At 37.0% G+C, this 18,980-nt stretch overlaps 1 protein-coding gene across 5 annotated transcripts in view; it reads right to left on the bottom strand.

The window, feature by feature from the left end:
• The window catches only part of RGS22 (regulator of G protein signaling 22), a 66,597-nt gene that overhangs the window by 22,127 nt on the left and 25,490 nt on the right, over positions 1-18,980 (bottom strand). For 4 of the 5 annotated variants that reach the window (XM_027717606.2, XM_027717602.2, XM_027717603.2 and 1 more), the window contains 8 exons: positions 18,701-18,881; positions 16,949-17,025; positions 16,303-16,408; positions 14,502-14,627; positions 12,853-12,954; positions 6,955-7,149; positions 2,243-2,335; positions 1,558-1,712 (listed from right to left, as the gene is read on the bottom strand). In XM_027717606.2, the coding sequence (XP_027573407.2) occupies positions 1,558-1,712; positions 2,243-2,335; positions 6,955-7,149; positions 12,853-12,954; positions 14,502-14,627; positions 16,303-16,408; positions 16,949-17,025; positions 18,701-18,881 (1,035 nt within the window). The remainder of the gene's footprint in view (positions 1-1,557; positions 1,713-2,242; positions 2,336-6,954; positions 7,150-12,852; positions 12,955-14,501; positions 14,628-16,302; positions 16,409-16,948; positions 17,026-18,700; positions 18,882-18,980) is intronic. The other variant, XM_039382370.1, reaches the window with a different exon arrangement.

Below are 18,980 nucleotides of genomic sequence, written 5' to 3'. Positions count from 1 at the left end.
AAAAATCAGAACCATAAATTTTGATGAAAAGGTAAATGGCACATTTGTTGTTTTTTTCTGAAAATTTCCAGACTGCATTAGTTCTAGGATCCCTTCAGCTTATAGTACCATTAAGCATCTTTACTATGATATGCCCCCTGGACTATAGAGTTACTACATCTGGATCCAGCTCTAAAACACTTTTGTGAGACTTTTTCAAATGTTTTTCTTCATTACGAATTTTTACGAAAGAAAATTTCTCCATAAATTTAATATTTTTCCGCCTGGCTCTAACACTTAAGAAGGGACTTGTCTGTGATTAACAGAGAGGCAGGAAATCCCAGAGGCAATTCAGTGTCCCTGTCCAGGACCTCATCCTAGCCAGTGACCTGTTATCTGGTGATTCCTACCATTTCCCATGTTAGAGAGTATCTCAAGACCAGTAGTTTCCACAGTGGGTGTGTGCAGCCAGGAGGTGTTCGATCATTTGTTAAGGGGCAGGAAGAAAAGATTATAACTTCAGTAGCACATGTGTATAATGTATAAAAAATTAAATATACATATATTGAGGGTCCATGCTCAAAAATTTTTTACTGATGAGTTGCATGATCAAAAAAGTTTTGAGACAACTGCTCTAGACAACTAACTCAGAAGTGACTTGACTGCAGGCACCCACAGCATGAGAATATCGTACCTGCACTCCTTTTGTAGTCAGTGAGAAGAAATAGCCATCTTAGGAATGATCCATCCAAACTGGTTTTAGATGTTACCTTCAGAATTAGAAGAAATGTGTCCAGAAGTGGGTATTTCTCTCTCTGACTACAAAGGGAACCTTCTGATGATAAGCAGAAGTGAAGACATTGAGTCTTGGCCAGGGGACTTCTGTGCCAGATGCCCATCTCTGGACACTTTTGAAAAAGCTGACCAATATCCAATCTAAAATTATAGCAGTGCTTGACTAGAAGCACTAGGCAATATGCAAAGCATCAGCTCATGGGAACTTAGGTTAAAGGAAGGAAATGGTAATTTAAGGACAAAAAAAGAAAAAAAACAAAAACAAATGGGCTCACTTTTTCAAAAAACCTGCCCAAACTGTATCTGCTACAGGCTGGTGCTTAAATCTGTTCAGCAAACACAAAACTGTGGTTGCTCTCACACTGTGAGAATAATGTGTCTTCTACTATTTGCACATTTTTATAATACCCAGGTTTAATTTTAAAAATGTAATAAATTGAATCTGCACTAAAAACTATAAATTTTTACTCATTAAAGGCTAATTGCTCTGCTCAGGGTTTGCCACTAATCAAAGCAGAAACAGAAAGCAAAAGTGTAATACAAACATGTTATGACAAGATAATTTTTACCCCAAAATGTTAAGACAATTCAGTTGTCTGAACAATGTGCATGTGTATTTCCTAAATATGCAAATGCATTTTTAAAAAACACTAAAATCTGTGAACATTTAGATAGCCAAGATCCGCAGCAAAGATTTCTTCTGAACTTAGAAATGGTAAATAATAATAATAATAATAATAATAATAATAATAATAATAAAATAATGATGATGAAGGAACATACCCAGCAGAATGCTCATTAAGAAAAGCCCAGAACTGGTTTAACTTCTCTTTGTTGTGGATCAGGTCAGACAGATTAGGACCTGCCAATCCTTTGGGAATTTGATGCAAGTATTGATCATCAGGGACGGATGGCAGACCAGTGTCAGCAACAATACTCTGAGGGAAGAAATTTTTCTGTTTGCATAACTGCTTTTTTCATCTCTATATTTTGCTCAGTCTAATAATCCTTGCATTAGATAACCTGTCTCTGTAAAATAGCTTTTTGGTTGCTGAGGAAATAAATTGAGTTAAGGCTCCAGTGCCTAGTCAGCTTTACTTTTATGTTTGCTTTAAACATACCAGTGAGTGCCAGTTCCATAATCAAATAAACCAATATATATCTGTAATTTACTTGAAATTGAGGTATTTACTCAAGATTAAGGGCCCAAAATATATTCCACAGGCTTTAGTGGAAACTGTCTCATTGACTCCAATCATACAGTGGTCTGATGTTGATATAACTGACAGAAGACCCCTATATCTAATTAACACAGTGCCTGTCAATCAGTCCCCAAAATAAATGGTAGAAATCGGACTATTTGCTTCTCCAAACTGGCATATGGTCATGCTTTCATTGCTAACACTCAAAGTGTTAACCCTCCCTGATAGAAAAAGGGGTTGTTTCTCTTAGTAGGTACTTGTCTTACCTCATCCTTCTTGGAACCACTCACTTGATGCAAAGCCTGGAGCTTTCTAAAGCACACAGAGTCCAGCTGTTGAGTTTCTTCCACCAACTCCACCTAATAAAAATAATATCTTATATCATCCCTGCAGTACACATTATAGAAAGATGGAGAACTGCGTGGGCACTTTGCCAGTGACAGTGGATAGAAAAGAATATGTTTGCTAGTAATGAGACTGATGTTTAGAAGACACTAGAAGTCACATTTTTCTGACAAACAATTCTATTAAAAGCTCTGGTAGAACAAAATTTTCCTATCTTTGTAGGATCAGATGTAGATTTCTGCAGAAAACCACTAAATAATCTAACTATATATTTAAGAGAACTTTGTATTAAAAAAATTGCTAAATTATATTGTCTATATAATACATTCTGTATATTATATATATATATATATATAATATTGTGTCAGACTTACTTGATTGTCTATACCAGCAAATCATATGTCAAAGTGCCACTGAGAAGCAGAAAAACGGTTCTTAAAACTATGACTGTCAATGGAAAATGTCAAAGAGACAGAGTGCCACAGATTTCCAGAGAAAGAAATTTAAGATGAGAAAGATGTTCTAATATCTAAACAATAAAGGTGAAAGCTTTCAGACTTTCAGTCTTGTCTCCTTCCTTAGTTTTATACCAGGTAATGCCGTAAGTAATAAATTGTGCATAATTTGAACTCATGAAGTATTGGCATTTTTTAACTTAATTAAAAGCCTTATGTATATAACTACAGCAGTTCTCCATGTTATGTGCAAACAATCGGTAACTGCACAAGGGATAGTTTGGTGACCTCTCAGCTGACTAAACCATTCAAATTCAGATTTTAGGATATTTAGCAAAATTGAGCCAATGCCTTATACTGATTAGCATGCCCCTTACAAAGATTAGAAAGCTGTTGTTGTCTTATACAAGAGTTTATGTGCGAGAGAGTTTAGATTATATTCATTACATTTTCATCTAAATGTGAATACCACACTAATCACTGTGTTATCTAAATGTCTTCAGGCTCAGTGTAATTCTGTTCCACTGCTTATAAAGTGCTCTGGGGTATTCACTCCCTTAAAAGAAAACATAGTTTAAAAGTAAATAGTACAATAATTCAGAACATTTAAAGAAAAAATGTAGATATGTATACTGACCCTGTCCCAAATAAGCAAATTTGGACTCACCTAATTCTTGACAAAGTATCTTGTTTCATTATGGGCCAAATATATCCTGCTATAGGGTAGAACAAAGGGGAAGAGTAGAGCCAGGGACTGAACAAAATACAAAGCAGACCTTGTCTAGGAAGGAGTGTGCCTAAGTATCAGCCTGCGCCTAGTACAAAGAGACTCTAGTGCCTCCTAGAACAGGTCGTTTTACGTCTGTGTATTATAACTCTTCACAAACGCATGTATTGTACAGTCAAAAGTACTTAGTTCTGGGTTTTTGTGCCCTGATTAAGATGTTTGTGTTATTAGAGCACTAAGAAGTCCGCACGTAACTACGTTTGCAAAGCAACGCATCCTCGGTTAACTCCAGGATACACAAACTGACACAGATATTAACTTTAAAGGAAAAGTATACATTTCCAATTCTTACTTCAGAGGAATCCTTCCACCTCTAGAAGCGGTGACAATTCTGTACTCAGAGAGCTCAAAAGCAGACTTCTTTTATACAAAAATTGTGTATAACAATACTTGGCTGAACTGATGATTTGACTCGGTGAGAACCAGCAGTAGATACTAGACAACTAGTATTGATAATACACATGGAAAATATACAGTTACAAAAGACTAAAACTAGTCTGATAGAAAGTAAATAAAATTTCACATTCACAGAAGTATCAATCAATTACACAGTGCTTTGCAGGTCATAAAGAATAATAGCTGAAATAGCTTAGAAAAAAATAATTTATCTGAAAGGTTAGAAAATATGCTGAAAAGTGAAGAAAATATTTTGCAGATTGGATTAGTATATTTCATTTCAGTAAGTTTTATCAGTGTTCAAACTTTCAAAGTTTCTAAAGGAAATTATGTTATCACAGGATGAGAAGAAAAGTCCCCTTGTGAATTAATTAGAAGGTAGAAAATCAAAACCAAAGAAATAAATAACTTTCATTATAGGGTGGGGTTCTTATTGGAGTCTCACAGGGATCTGCACTGAGGTTGTTTTTTTAAACATTCAGAAACTATCTGGAAAAGGAGGTGAGTGAGGAGACAATAAAGTTTGCAAAATGATTCCACAGAGCAAAAAAATTAAATGGACTGTGAAAAGCTGCAGGATTTCAGGACACTTTAGCATCTGCATGATAAAAGGACAGCTGAATTCAATGATAATAAACATTAAGTCATTCCAATGAGCTCCAAATGAGGGCTTTCCATTAGTTGTTATTACTTGGGAAGAAGATCTTGGAATCACCACAGATGGCTATTAGCTTACATTTTGCACAGCCACTCAAAGTTCACCAGGAGTCAAAAAGCAATTAGAATTATAGGAACAATTAGGAAGAGAACAAAGAGAAAAACAGAAAACATGATTCTGCCACTGGATAATCCTTAGTGCATCCAGACCTTGAGTACTGCTTGCATCTCATCAAAAGAATGTAAAATAACACATAAAGATGGGGCGATAACTGTAACAAAGGTATGGAACTTCTGTAGAGAAGAAGTCTAACAGTTTAGGACTCTTGAGTTTCAAGGAGGTGTAACTGAAGTGGGGTACAACAGAAACTTGTAAAAGCACAACAACATTGAGAATGTGACAAGATAACAATTGTTCACTTGTTCCTCACTACATATAAAACTAGGGCACCAGGGGAAATTACCAGGGAGGGGTTTGCAAACAAATTAAGATAAGGACTTTTTTCTCCTATTGCGTGACTAAAACATGGAACCTACTTCTACAGTGAGGCTGAAGATATATCACTCAAGACACATTTACATAAACCCATGTGCAAAAAAACCCTTATTAAAGATTCTTATACACAAAACTGTGGATAAGATCTCTGCTCCATGAACTTCCTTGGTTGCAAAGTGATGAAGCTAGCATAACTGCTATGTGTTTTTTTTTTCTTTTCTTATACTCCATTCTTAAATGTTTAATACTAGCCATCACCTAATAGGCTTAGAAGACCATTCTCAACCTTGATTTTAGCTATCTGTTCACCTAGTTGTTCATACATGCATGCATGATATAGCACCAAAAATAGGATTTCAAAATGTTTTGCACAAGGCAATGCAGGCATGTTCTCATTACAAGTTGACAGAAGTATCAGTAATAAATGATGATATTTCCTATAAATTGGAGATGCTACATCTAAGGTCATAGTGGAGAAAAACAGGAACAAGAACTAACTTCCTTCCCTCCAATTCCTGATTCCTCATTATAAGTTTCTCCTTCCATATCAAGAGAGATGTTAAAGACTTGAAATTAGAATCACAGAATCACAGAATATCCTGAGCTGGAAGGGACTGAAAAGGATTATCGAAGCCCAACTCCTGGTCCTGAACAGGTCCACCCCAATGGTCACACCATGTTCATAAGAGTGTTGTCCAAATGCTTCTTGAACTCTGGCAGGGTGGGGCCATGACCACTTCCCTGGAGAGCCTGTTCCAGTGCCAATGACCTTCTGGGTGAAGAACCTTCTCCTAATATCTAACCTAAATCTCCCCTGACACTCCCTTCCATGCCATTCCCTCAGATCCTGTCACTAATCACCAGAGAGATGGTATCAGTGCCTGCCCCTCTGCCTCCCCTTTTGAGGAATCTGTAGACCATGATGAGGTCTCCCCCCAATCTCTTCTTCTCCAGGCTGAACAAGTGACCTCAGCTGCTCTTCATAAGGTTTCCCCTCTAGGCCGTTCACCATTTTCTTAGCCCTCCTTTGAATACTTCTAATAGCTTTATATCTTTCCTATATTGTGGCGCCCAAAAGAAGTTTGACCCACAGCTGGCAACTTGTAGGTAAGTTTACAAAGAACAGAAAGCCACAGCATCGACCACTGTCACCACCATTTCTTGTTTTTATCTGTCAAAGGAAGTCAGGATTGCAGCCACCTCTTCTGACCTGCATAAGCTTGCCCAATTCAAGCCTTCAGAGCTTTCTGGAATTAGAACTGAGTACACCTCTGAGCCACCTACTTCAGGAGGCCTGCAAAGCACACTTAGCCCTTACGCAGCAGAGCAGTGATCTAAAAAATGTTTGGGGCAAATACAGCTGGATCACCATATCACGTCTTCTTATGCTAAGCAGTAGCTGCACTTACATTCTAAACACCAAGAAATACTTGATGCCATTCTTGATACAATTAATATGGACCTAGTATCACTGCACTGACACTGTAGAAACACAGCTTATTGTGTGCTTACGATTAAAACATAGAGTGTCTGTGGGCAATCATCATAAGAAAATTACTTCTGATCCATGGTAAGATTACAGAAACATGATGTTTGCTGAGTGTGAAGAGAAATTTTTCCATAGCAAGATGCATTCCTCTCTAATTCACAGGCAAGGAGTCTATGAAGTTCACAAGAAGCTCAGCCTACACCACATATCAACATAGAAAGGAGTGGCTAAGCAAAACATCTTGTAATACTTCTTCCTTCCTAACTATAAATATAACAGGATTGCATATGAAGGTTCTTGTGATTTTATTCCCTGACATAAGACTTTTTCATGGTGTCACCCAGATCTGTTACCTTTCCATAAGTATATTTATCTGCTTCCACCATCTTCATCCATGGTTCTAGGAGAATAGTGAGAATATATTCTTCTGCTGGGTCAAAAAGGTCCTCAAAAGCTGGGTCCATTTTCTGATAAATCATGTTTCTCTTATTCTGATGAAGTCCAATGTCCATACTGGCAGATGGGGCAATGTAAGTTGCATAAAGGAACTAAAATAAAAGAGAAGAAAACTGCTTCTTAGCCATCATCCATTTCAATGGTCACAGACTGCTGAAGGAGAAATTAATGCATATTTGTCCCCCACTGCCCTGCTGTATATTCTGAATATATATCTAATTACAACTACCTTACTTTTTACCAGTATTACTACTTTGTCCAAAATTCAGTTATTGCCATAATGGATCCCCCTGCCATTTTTACTCCTACTTGTTAAAATGGTTAGATCAAAAAATAACGTTTAACACAATCTTCTCTTGGAGATTTCTGGTTGATTCTCAGATTCAGATAGCTACAATTGTTACAGCAACTGTGCTGCTCATGAAGTCACGTTGTTTTGCAGAATATGTGCTAGGCCAACTAGTGAAGGTATCTGACTTTTCTGAATAGATAGTAATTTGTAAACTTAAGGTTAAAATTAATGAAAAGCTACATGATATTCTGTGTGAAGATTCTCTTATATAGTTTTTTGACATTGGTGAGACTCCATCACAGTACAGGGTCCATGCAGGAGATTCCACTGCACAACTGAGGTCTAAATCCTTACCAAAGAAAGGTTTACAATATGCTTTTTATCTGACACATACAGAGTTCGCCATTCCACATGCCATGCCGTGACATGATGATGACTCTTGAAGCATAGAGGAATGTTTTATTTATTTCATTTTTTTTTTCAAACTTACTTAATCCCCTAAGTAAAATTCTTGTTTTCTAAAGGTTTCATGAATGTGAAAATGAACACTGAAAACTCAGAGAAAAACACTTTCTTCCAGGAATATCTTGGAAGAGGATATTCCAGAATATCTTTATAAAACATCATGGGTCTGACTGCAGTTAGGAACTCAACTGAAATAAAGATGCTGCCATAATATATTTCATATAAGTATTTTCTCTTCTTCATATTCTCAAGTCCAACTCATTTTCAAACATACAGTCAGGGATCAGGTTAGTAGCGTAAATCAAAATTTCTCCCTAGGATGGCAGTGACAAGTCCATCTTTACTATTTATTATCACAGAGGCTTGGCAACGAAGAATTCAGGAATATAACAATTCTCGTTTTCCTCATTTTGCAAAAAGCCAGCTGTAACTAGCAGATGTACAAAGCAATAGAAAAGAAGAAAATAAGACATTTACTCTGTGTTCAAGCAGTAATAAAACACTGGTGTGCTTAGATTTCAAACACAGGGGGAGAATTTTGAGTACGTTAAATAACTATGTTTCTGTTTGTTTTAAATTAAATTCTGATTTATTAGACTATTTCTCTCAAATAGCAACAGCATTAGAGTGCATCCCCATTATTTTGGACCTTTACAATTTGCAACAAACCCTTTAGATTCTCCTGGTATTAGGTCACTGAGGAATACAGGGCTTCGATGGCTGACATCCATCCCTCAGTTAGCACTTGTTACAATTACCACATTTATTGTCTATGCAGGATTCCAGACCCTTTCTACATAGATCTAATCACTGAAAACAAAGATGTTTTGTGGCTATTGTGGCCCACATTATCAGTGCAATAAAGATACACAAGTGTAAGGGCAAGGTCAGAGAAAGAGCACATCCACAGGAAGACTCCTAGCTGAAGACAAAGACCACATTTATCCTAAATTATGCCCTTCTCAGTAAGTCCCCGAATACATTTAAATTTAACAGGGACAGCATTAATTACATTCACAGCAATTTAAAAAGTTGGAAGTTATTTTGAAGAGCCCTAACACTAGTAAAGTTAAATCATGTTGTAGTCTGATCAAAACCAGTTAGTGTATAAAATAGACAAATTAGAAGGGACAAGTCCAATGATATAAAGATGTGGTATCTTTAAAAATAGACCTTTTAAAGAGGGGTTAACCATTTTGTTTGTCATTAGGACTACACTGCTCCACCTGTTATGTCTCATAAAATCGCACAAGGGATCTGTAAATTGGTAAAAAGGTTCAAAAATATGTCCTCAATATTTTAACACACATCTAACTTGGTTCCTTAACTGGGTGATCATTTTTGCATAATTTTAAGAATGAAGTTAAAACAAACATGCCACAAGTTCCTCAGGCAGAATTCCTTTGCCCTATGATTTTGTATGAAATAGGTTAATGAGTATATTTGTTAGTCTTCTTCAGAGCTGACAAAAAAATATCAGCCTGCAATCAGAAATTGCCCAGACTAAGGAAGCTTTGGCCAAAAACTACTGACATAAACACTGTCATAATATACTGCCATTCTAGGGACTGCCTTTGCACACTGCTCTACCTGCAGAACTGCCCCCAGTCCTGTGTAATTTCACATTCAGAACCACAGCATAGTAGAGACAGATATTTTTTTCCAGAAACAATAGGGCAGGCAATACATATGAAGCAGAAATTTAGAGGTGGTTAAGTTAACTATAGGAATGCACTTTTCCAACTCAGAGAATCAGGCCCTCACTGGTGTAATCAGGATGGCCTCTTCACTTTGAAGGATGCCATCTCTTTATTTGAATTCTTGTAAGCAAATCCATTGCTACGGGATTTGACCTAGTAAAAGATAGCATCACAAAGTGAAAAGTGAATCCATGCACTTGCAGATAGGGGAGAAATGAGAAAGAGCTTTCATCCTTGTGTCCCTTGCTGAAGTGCATCTGTAGATCTACACAGATTTGATTGCAAGGACTTCAGGAAAACCAACTGAGGAGAGTTCTAGACATGCCAAAAAAATGGAAAATTGTCTGTGTTCACAGCCTTCAACACTGGGCAATGCAGTTTGCAAGATACATTTTATCCTTTAAAAAGTAATATTCATAGCTTTTTGATTCCCATATCATGGAATTCTTGTGATTTTCTGAATCTCAGTAGAATATTGGAACTGTTGTATTAGCCAATCTCCTAAGGGATCAACAGGAAAAATCACATTAAATGAACTTATAGGTTAACACATTCATACAAAAATCTGAAGCATTTCATGTTAAGTACATATCATACTTTGTTGATTATTTGCTTTGTTCCTGTTGAAAAACATGAAGAATTGTTCTACTTGCCAGCCATAAATTTTCCTATAAATGTATTAGAATAAGTGATGGATTGAACCTCAAACTGTATCTGGAAATTTGGTCAGTTTGCATATTGAAATTACTTAAAATGGCACAAACCTGAATACATGAAATGCTTAGAAAATTCAGATTAAGACTTTGGCCTCATTTATGACTTTCGAAATCAGGGATTGTACAGGCTTTGGTGTGAAGGAAGAAAGATTTAAGTCTAAGTGCTTTGTATTGCTGCCCAGAGGCATGGATATTGCTCTGATCTAAAAGAGGGGCTTGTGCAGCTGCTTGACAGAATCATATGATGGAAGAATGCAATGCACTGACTGGTCTTAAACAAAGAGGTTAAACTGCCTTAACCTCCATCATCACTTCCCACTAATATAAATCCTGTGTCTGACCCTAAAAGTTCACAGTAATAATAACCACCTTTATCTAAACTGATTCTACTGTTAAAATATTGGACTTCCCACAACTGTATTAAATTTTCTAACTCTAAATAACTTCTTTTAAAATCAAAACCTATGTTACGTGGGGGTTTATTGCTTTTATTTTTAATTTTTTTTTACACTCCTGTGCATGTTTATAGTGAAAAACCGTATATGTTCCTGGATGATTCCCGTCATTACTTGTCATTATTCTCATCCATCAGATTTCATTCTCACTGTAGTTTCTTTCCCTGGCTGAATGCATATACACCTTGGAATGCATTTTATTACTGTCATAAAGCTAAGATAACAATGCCCAACAAACGAAACTATGAGTAGTAGATACACAGCAATCCAGGTTTGTCCTTGTTTCTATGAGGAAGCAGGCAGAATCCATACGGAATACTCTGCACGTCTCTTTCTGTAATTAATAGTAAAATATATATGACAATGTGTCACGCAAATCTGATCCACATTCTCTTAGGAGTATCTGGAATGACTTTGTTGTGCCAAAGGTGAGCGCAGAATTTGGGAAGGCATCTCTTCCCCAAGCAGACCCTGTAGATTGGTTGCAGCTTGACTCTTTACCGTGTTCCAACAAAAACAAGTATAATTTTTCTGCAGCCTTAAAAGGCAAACTTGAGAATGATACCAAATGTTGCAGCACATGTGTTGATTTGTTATGTTACATTTCAGCTGTTAGTTATGCTAATGGAACAGTTTCACATATTTCGTTTTGATGTATTTACTTTAATGGCTATGTGTACGTACTCTCTGCAATTGCCTGGTAACACTGATTGTACAATGTTCTGCTGTCACCACCAGGCCAGCACTGGAAATAAGATAAGTAAAAAAATCCTGGGCCTTAATGTTCAGCCGTGCAACCACTGGAGAAACAATGTAAGCTGGTGTGAAATGAAACCAAATTAAAAACCATAAGGGACCATAACCTAAGATTTGGCCTGCAACAAAATACATAGGAAAATGGTGACAGTCTAGATAACTCGCATGTCTGCTGTGAGCAGGGCCCTCACCACACACACGCCTGGGCATATACAGGAGACAGTCAGACTTAAGGGTACATTCAGTTGCCTACAGCCTCATGCCATAAATAGAGCTGGAGGGTAAAACAACTAAATAGGGTAGCAGTTCAGTTTACCCAGACAGGAGAGAAGGAAGAATCTATGTGTCAGCCTCTGCTTGGAGTTTCTGTACAAATAACATTGATTCAGGTGAGAATTCTGGACAAATATGCAAAATTCTGTCATTTGCCCCAGTAAAACCTCCAAGAAGGAAAAGAAGACAAAGTCAAGGATGTTCAGATGCTTAGTAACATAAGCCATACCAAAAGATTATTCTCACCTGTTCTCCACAGATATTTGTTCCAATGGCATGTGAAGTAGCTTTGCTCTATTACATAGTGTATATTGAAATATTCAGATAGGATATACTCCTACACAAGGTTTAGAGAGGAAAATCAGACCAAAGTTTCACAAAGTGATTTGAAAAGTTCCTTGGAATTCTTCTAATGATATCACACTGCTGCAGGTTCCTTCCCTCACAGAATAGGTCTACTCTCCTGTCAGTGACAGCCATTAACACCACTGTGGTGAAGCAGTTTAATTTTGTTTTATTCCCTGATTTAAAGTGCATGCTCAATTAAGAATACTCATTTATAGGAAACATCAGTTCCACGTGACATTAAATAAGGATCTGAATATCTTTGGGGGATGACAACCGTTAAAAGATAATAATAATACCCTGACAATCATAACAATTAAAACCAGACTGACAAAGATCCATTTTCATTACTGAGGTCATTATCTGAGGTCTCAATTGTGAGATCTGCAATTCTAAACCACATAGGAGATGGAAAGAAAGGTACAGCCCAATTAGATGGTTTAAAAAAATACTATCTCTGATGTTAACACCAAGCAGATAGTTTCCAAATATGATGCAGAGTAGCAAAGGGGAGTTTAGGTAAACTGAGTTTAATAGATAAAACTGGGAACAGGCAGCAGAGCCTAGAAGTTAAACTATGCATGTTTAACATTCGAATCAAGAAATTCTATGGAAACAATCCAAAGAGCTTCTTTTATTGTCCACAGCCCAGATCTACTTTGGTGTGGGTTGTCAAGATTTGGAAACTTTTCTACTTTCTATCTTCTTTTCAGACTTTGCACTGCACAAATGTGTTTGTGAAGGGAATGAGCAAATGTATTTGTGAAATGAAAACACATTATTTACAACTTACTTGAGCTTGCTTGCATATTTGAAAAGGTTGAAGAGTTTCTTGGTAAAAAAGCTGATGATAAGCCTGTAGGTCGAACCAAAAGTACACACAGTTCTTCCACAACTAAAGATGAAAAATATTGTAAGTTATTGCTACCCAAATATCACAGCTTTATAAAAGGTTGACTTTCCAATGCAAGTATTATTTAGCCCCTTGGGGTCATCATAAATCAAGCTCAATTTAAGATGAATTTAATCTTCTGTTGCATACTGGCAGAAGGACAACATATTTAATGGCATCATCACTGTGATACTCTTATTGTATCCTTTATGCATAATTGGCCATTAAAATCGTTAACATTGTAGTTAACATTTGAAGAGTAACCGCATTTCAGTGGCATAAAGCCAGTGCTAAAGAAGAAATCCTGATAATGGACATGCCGAGTTTGTGCCATGGTAAAATAGCATTTTGCAGCAATAACCAAAACAATTAAATACTGTGTACTTGACATATGTTACTGAGACTATCATTACATTTTTATTACATGCATTTCTGAGACACAGAGTCTTGGCCTCATTTCATAAATTCGAACAGCAAAAGATCTTTCAGAAGTCTAGATCTTTCCCCAAGTCCTCTGTTTTAATCATGTGCTTATAGGGTTCAGCCTTTAAAAATACCCTGAAACCCCCATGGCTAGCCAATAAAGAATGTGTTGCAAAAAGACAAGGGTAGGGAAGTTTTCTCCACAAACTGCAGCCTTCCAGACCTAGCATATGATTGAAATAGGCTCCACAGGTGAAGAGAAAACTTTAAGCAAATAATTTTCAAAGGAGTCTGGCACCTGCAAAGGCTAGAGGATATGAGGGTGGATGCAATGAAAAAGTAAGTTTCTTTTATTTAGATTTCTATCTGTACACATTTAACATTTTTAGCTGAAGGTATTCAGCTTTGGAAACATTGGCTCTTGTCTTGTAGTAGCCAAAGGCATTTCTAGCTACTGCTGCTGGATTCTGCGTTGTGCCAGCGGTGAAACAGATGTCCATCTTGATTGCATTCAAATCTCCCCTAAAGACTCAATTTTTCTGCAAAGCCACTAAACACTGACTCAGATTCATCACTCGTTCCAACCAATCCTCAATTTACACCCAGCAATGAATGACGGATCTGCTGACTGCAGAGAAGAAATAGTGTTATGTTTCTCAGAAATCCAAGGAGCTTCATGGAAGCAGAAGAATGTTTTTAAAACATTGGAGATTTTGGACATCACTAACCTAACAAGTAAGAAGGAAGCAGATTATTGTGAGTAATAGCATAGCAGATTTTCCATCTTTTTAAAAAATGTTTTTGTGGGTTAAGACCTCATTTTTTCTGCCAAGTTAAAGGCTAGTTTTTAAAAATTATTAGTCTTTTTTTTTATCCCTGATGGTACAATCAGAATTCCAATAGGTTTGAGACAGTGAGAATCTGACAGCTTGGTTAAGACCTGTCATTAGTTTGCATATACATATGAACAGTTTATTGTTGTTGAGGGATTGAAGTCTCACAAGTAATAATTCATCCAGTCATCAATCTTTCTTTCTCCATTTTTTTTTTCAGTCTGGCTGCCCTCTATAACTTGGCATTCAGTCAATTGTGGACTAAATTATCACAGAGTAGGAAAATGTTCATACCTTATTCCCTGACTTCTCACAGAATTCTGTGAAGTAGTAGCCTGCTCTGTTCTCCAAATAAAGAGACTGCAGCATGCTTTCCATTCTTGATCCCCCTAAGACAACACTGCCAGCAGCACTTTTCCCCTAGACAAATAAAACATAGTTATATAGCAACGAATAACAGGCTTTCATTATTTTCAAATGTCAGTACATTGCAATGGAGAGCCATGCAGTGTGTTCAGTTAGCATCTTCATCCCAAGAAACCAGACTCCATTTTCTACTACATATGCAATCTTAGCTGACGAGTTGTCTCAGCTCAGGCTACTGTGTTTTGAATTAAGAGAAGTTAACAGGTGGCTATTTGGTCAAGATTCAAAACATTTAACTATCATGGAACAAAAGATGTCTTCTGGGGTTACATCACTGACATCATCAACAAAATCATGAGCAATTCAGGGAGCAAGAAATCCATGCTCTTTGCTGTGGCAAGCTCGTAGAGCATTTGAGGAAGAATACATCCATTTTGTCAGTGCTCATAGAGAAGCCAGAAGAGGCTTCTGTAAGTAGTAAATTAGCTTCTGATGATTACAAGAGAGAAACTTTGGCTGACTTGCTGTCTCTGATAGCAGAAGTGGAAACAGATGAGTGTGGTGGCTGGCAACCAGCTTCTTTCCAAACAATAACAGGGATGGAGAAGGGCAGGAAGAAGCCAGACTTTTGAAGGATATTTTGAGGGATATCTACCTATCTGCTTCAAGCAGAGTAGGTAGATATCCCTTTGCGGTATGAAGTTGAACTACTAATCCCTGCATTCCCCTCTGCATTATATTTGTGATGGCAAATTGTGAGGTCCTGAGTGTAAGTTCCAATCTAGCCCTGTAAGTGTAAATGGATGGTATTTTCCTCCCTGAGCGATGATGCCTAAAAACTAATAGTTCATGACGTGAACGTTTCCTGTATATATTTCTAACTGAAAATGTCCCCTAATTGCAAAGACTAGCCTTTTGTTTCCTGTAAAAATTAACAAAGAAGTAAAATGAATGCAGTGAAGAAATAAGCAAAGTATTATTTTGATGTGCAAAACAAACATTGTGCTCAAATGCTCAGCAAACTCCATTCATATGTAAATGGGCATGTTTTTTTTCTTTTAATTGTGAAGCCGTGGGTATCAATACCACCATGAAATATCAGGTTGTTTTGAGACTGTTCCACAAACAAGAAAGGTTTTGGATATATTTTTGATTGCCAGAGGTTGACATCTCACATGTTGTATTTGTCAGCATTTTAACAGTTACTAAGAAAAGGCTCTTCTGCGCAGCCTGTCTCTCCTGAGGTTTGGTTGACTGAGGATCTGCTTAGCAAGCAATAATTCAACAAAGAAAAGAATGATATACATAAGCAATTAGGAGGGAATGTACAAATGAAACGTTTTCCTCTTATGAATGTTACTATTTTAATGACTTCGTAAGGCAGATTCAGTTTTCACTCTAAGTCTGGTATACTTCCTTAGGCAACAATTCCACTGAAGCATTTATCCAGAGTTCTCTAAAACAACCTACTGAACACATGGTCACTGTGGAGAAGATCAACGCTTTCTAGTGAAAACAAACCTCTGTGTGTGCCATGATTTCCTATGAAATAGGTGACAGATACCACAGAGAAAATGCTGATGTTCTAATTATACCTCTGCATAAAGCACTGACATCCATATAATCAAAACAATTCTTCCCCATTATTGACTACTTCATGTTTAATACTGCAGAATAAACTGTTTTAACTCATGATTCAAGACAACTTATATTTTCAAGTAGTACTCACACGGAGCAACTCAGCATAGGTGTACTTTCTATAACCCTGGTACCTTGAATCTTTGGTGCCATCCAAAGCTAAGCAATGAATCATGTCTGTGCTCACTGACTTTGACCTGGATCAGAAATAAAAATTTTTCAATGTATATTGAAGAAAAATCTAGGACTGCTTATAAAATAAACAAATAAGAAGGGGCACAAAAGAGGTAGAATTACACAGTGAATAGCTGAGGAAAAAGTACGTGGAGTTCAAATTTATAATAAATGGGGAAAAAAATGTAGAGGAACACTTTTTCATGTGGCCTTGCAGAAATCACTGGCACAGCATGAATTTGAGAGCGAGGCTAGTCCTTGAAACAGGTTAAAAGAATATGAATGTATGTAGAGACTATCAACTATTACATAAGAGAAAATACTTGTATTTGGGGAAATAAACCCCTTTGTGGGTTTATTTTTGTTTGTGGCACAAACAAATGAGAAAATAATCAGCCAGGGAGGAATTCTCCATGCATACAATCTGTACCATAACTGTGCTTCACTAAGCGGATTATTGTATTAAAGAAAAGTACTCATGAAAACAGTAGGATCTAAAATACTTTCATAGATATTTGAGGTATAATGGTGTGCAGAAAGATATCCAAGGGACTTGTACTTACCACATTCTACTGCTAGGAATGTCATCCTGTTGGGTACTCTGACTTGATGTCAGGGTAGGTGGTAATCTTGATGATCTCTTCAAAGAGAAATTTGGTTTAGCTAGTTTTAATAAAGTTGTTGGTGAATTTGTTCTACTTTTCTAAAAGACTTTACAGAAAAATAAGGCAATTTTGATTATTTTTCCAGCTTTGTGTTTTCTTAATGTCTTCTCATTAACTGCTCAAAAACATTCAAGGATTTTCAGGACTGTTTTTCCTTGTCAATCACAATATATAAAACTTCAAATTGCAAAAATCTCTGAATATCTTTCAAGATTTCTCAGCATACCTTAATAACCACTATAGCTTAAAAACTACATTTTTAACAGGTAGAAATACGTTACATGGACTTTATATAAAATTACAGAGGATGTCAGGTGAAGGGCATGTGAACATGTTTTGTGAAAGTTTACAAAGATTACCTTATGTTAGCTCACTGTAAAATAGAAACAATCACTCAGACTTGGAGAGAAAGGGGGCATTCTGCCACAGCATCACTGATTATTTTGAACAAAATCATGACTTCTTGGAGATGCCAGGTGCATTCAGAGTGCCCTCAGAAATTCACCCTGAGTTGCTGCTCTTTCTAAGCTCTTGCAAGCACAGAGTAACTGCAAGATCCAAAAGTCAAAATTTTTTACAGAAAAAAAAGTAGGAGCAAGAAATGGGCCATCTGCTGATTCTGTGAGGTTCATGGTGTCAGTTCATATTTTTTGTCAAGTGCTGAATTCAACAGGGGATGGAAAACCTGCAGAGTTAGGATCCTGTCTGCCTGACCTACAGCTAGTCCTGGGTCATCAGGACCACCTTGTGAAGCTGGAACTGGTCACTGTAAGACACTGGTGCTTCTTGCTCCCATTCTTGCTGTGAGCAACAGGAATCTAGCTCCTGAACCCAGTTTCTTCTGAAAAGTTAATCTGTCACACTGTTTTCCTCCATTATCTCCATGAATTAGATTTCAAAGGAAATAACTGCAGCCTAAAACTATCCAACTCAAAGTAAGAGAGGCGTGTGTGTTAACAGATCTATGGAATAGCCCATTCAGTTCTTGATACTGGAACCACAGTTTCAATTCCCATTTTCCAAGTACCTTGTGTCCCAAGGCTTAACACTGTGTTGCTGAAAACCTTCATTGCAGTTACCTCTCACATTCAGGCTTTCAAGGAAGAAAATAGTCAAAACTAAACTGGCCACCCGCAAGCTACACACTGTGAAAAGTTCTGTGTTGTATGGCTCATGACCCTCTGTGGAAAGCAAAAACCACATGTAGCTCATTGAAGGGCTGTCGTGATAGAAAATGAGCAGAATTCTGCCCTCTTCACAGACATGAAGGATGGATTCAGGGTAACTCCAGTGAAGTTGTATGAATGACTCCGGATTAAGATAAGGCTGGTTCAAGGGCAGAATCTGCACTGCTAGATACTTAATTTTTCAATTCTGAGAATTTTCAGCTAAAATATCTATCCAAAGGACTTATGAAATAGCCAGGATGTAACTGAGAAGATAATGTGACTCCATGTATGGGAATTTGTTGCATAACATATACTAAAATGTTATTGCATTTTTATATGTAATGATCTCCAATATACCAGCTTGCTAAATCTTGACTTCCTAACAACCAAGTACCATATTCTTCCTCCATTGAATTTAAGGAGTTTTGTCATTATTTTTAATGGATAAAGCTTTGTTTTTCAATGTTGTGATCCTGCTTACCTGAAGAAGGGAAGGTTGTATCCCAGGTATGCAAGACTTTTGGGTCAACGGTAACAATGACACTATTTGTGGGAAAGGATCAATGTCCACCCTCGGTCTCTCTTGACATGTGTGCCAGAACTTCAGTTTTGCACTGGCAGCCTCTATTGCTGTTGAATGAGTGACACAAAATCTGGGGCCCCTAGGGAGAAAAATGCTAATAAGTAGAACTTTCCAAAACCATGAAACACTGGGCTATTTGGCTTCTTTCTTGTTTGGGTTTTTTTTTTTTTTCCAGTGA

The sequence above is a fragment of the Pipra filicauda genome, unplaced genomic scaffold, assembly GCF_003945595.2.
Source record: "Pipra filicauda isolate LSUMZ 115617 unplaced genomic scaffold, ASM394559v2 scaffold110_size2237424_pilon, whole genome shotgun sequence".
In the NCBI taxonomy this organism is placed as follows: Eukaryota; Metazoa; Chordata; class Aves; order Passeriformes; family Pipridae; genus Pipra; species Pipra filicauda.
This window is presented reverse-complemented; position numbering and strand designations above follow the sequence as displayed.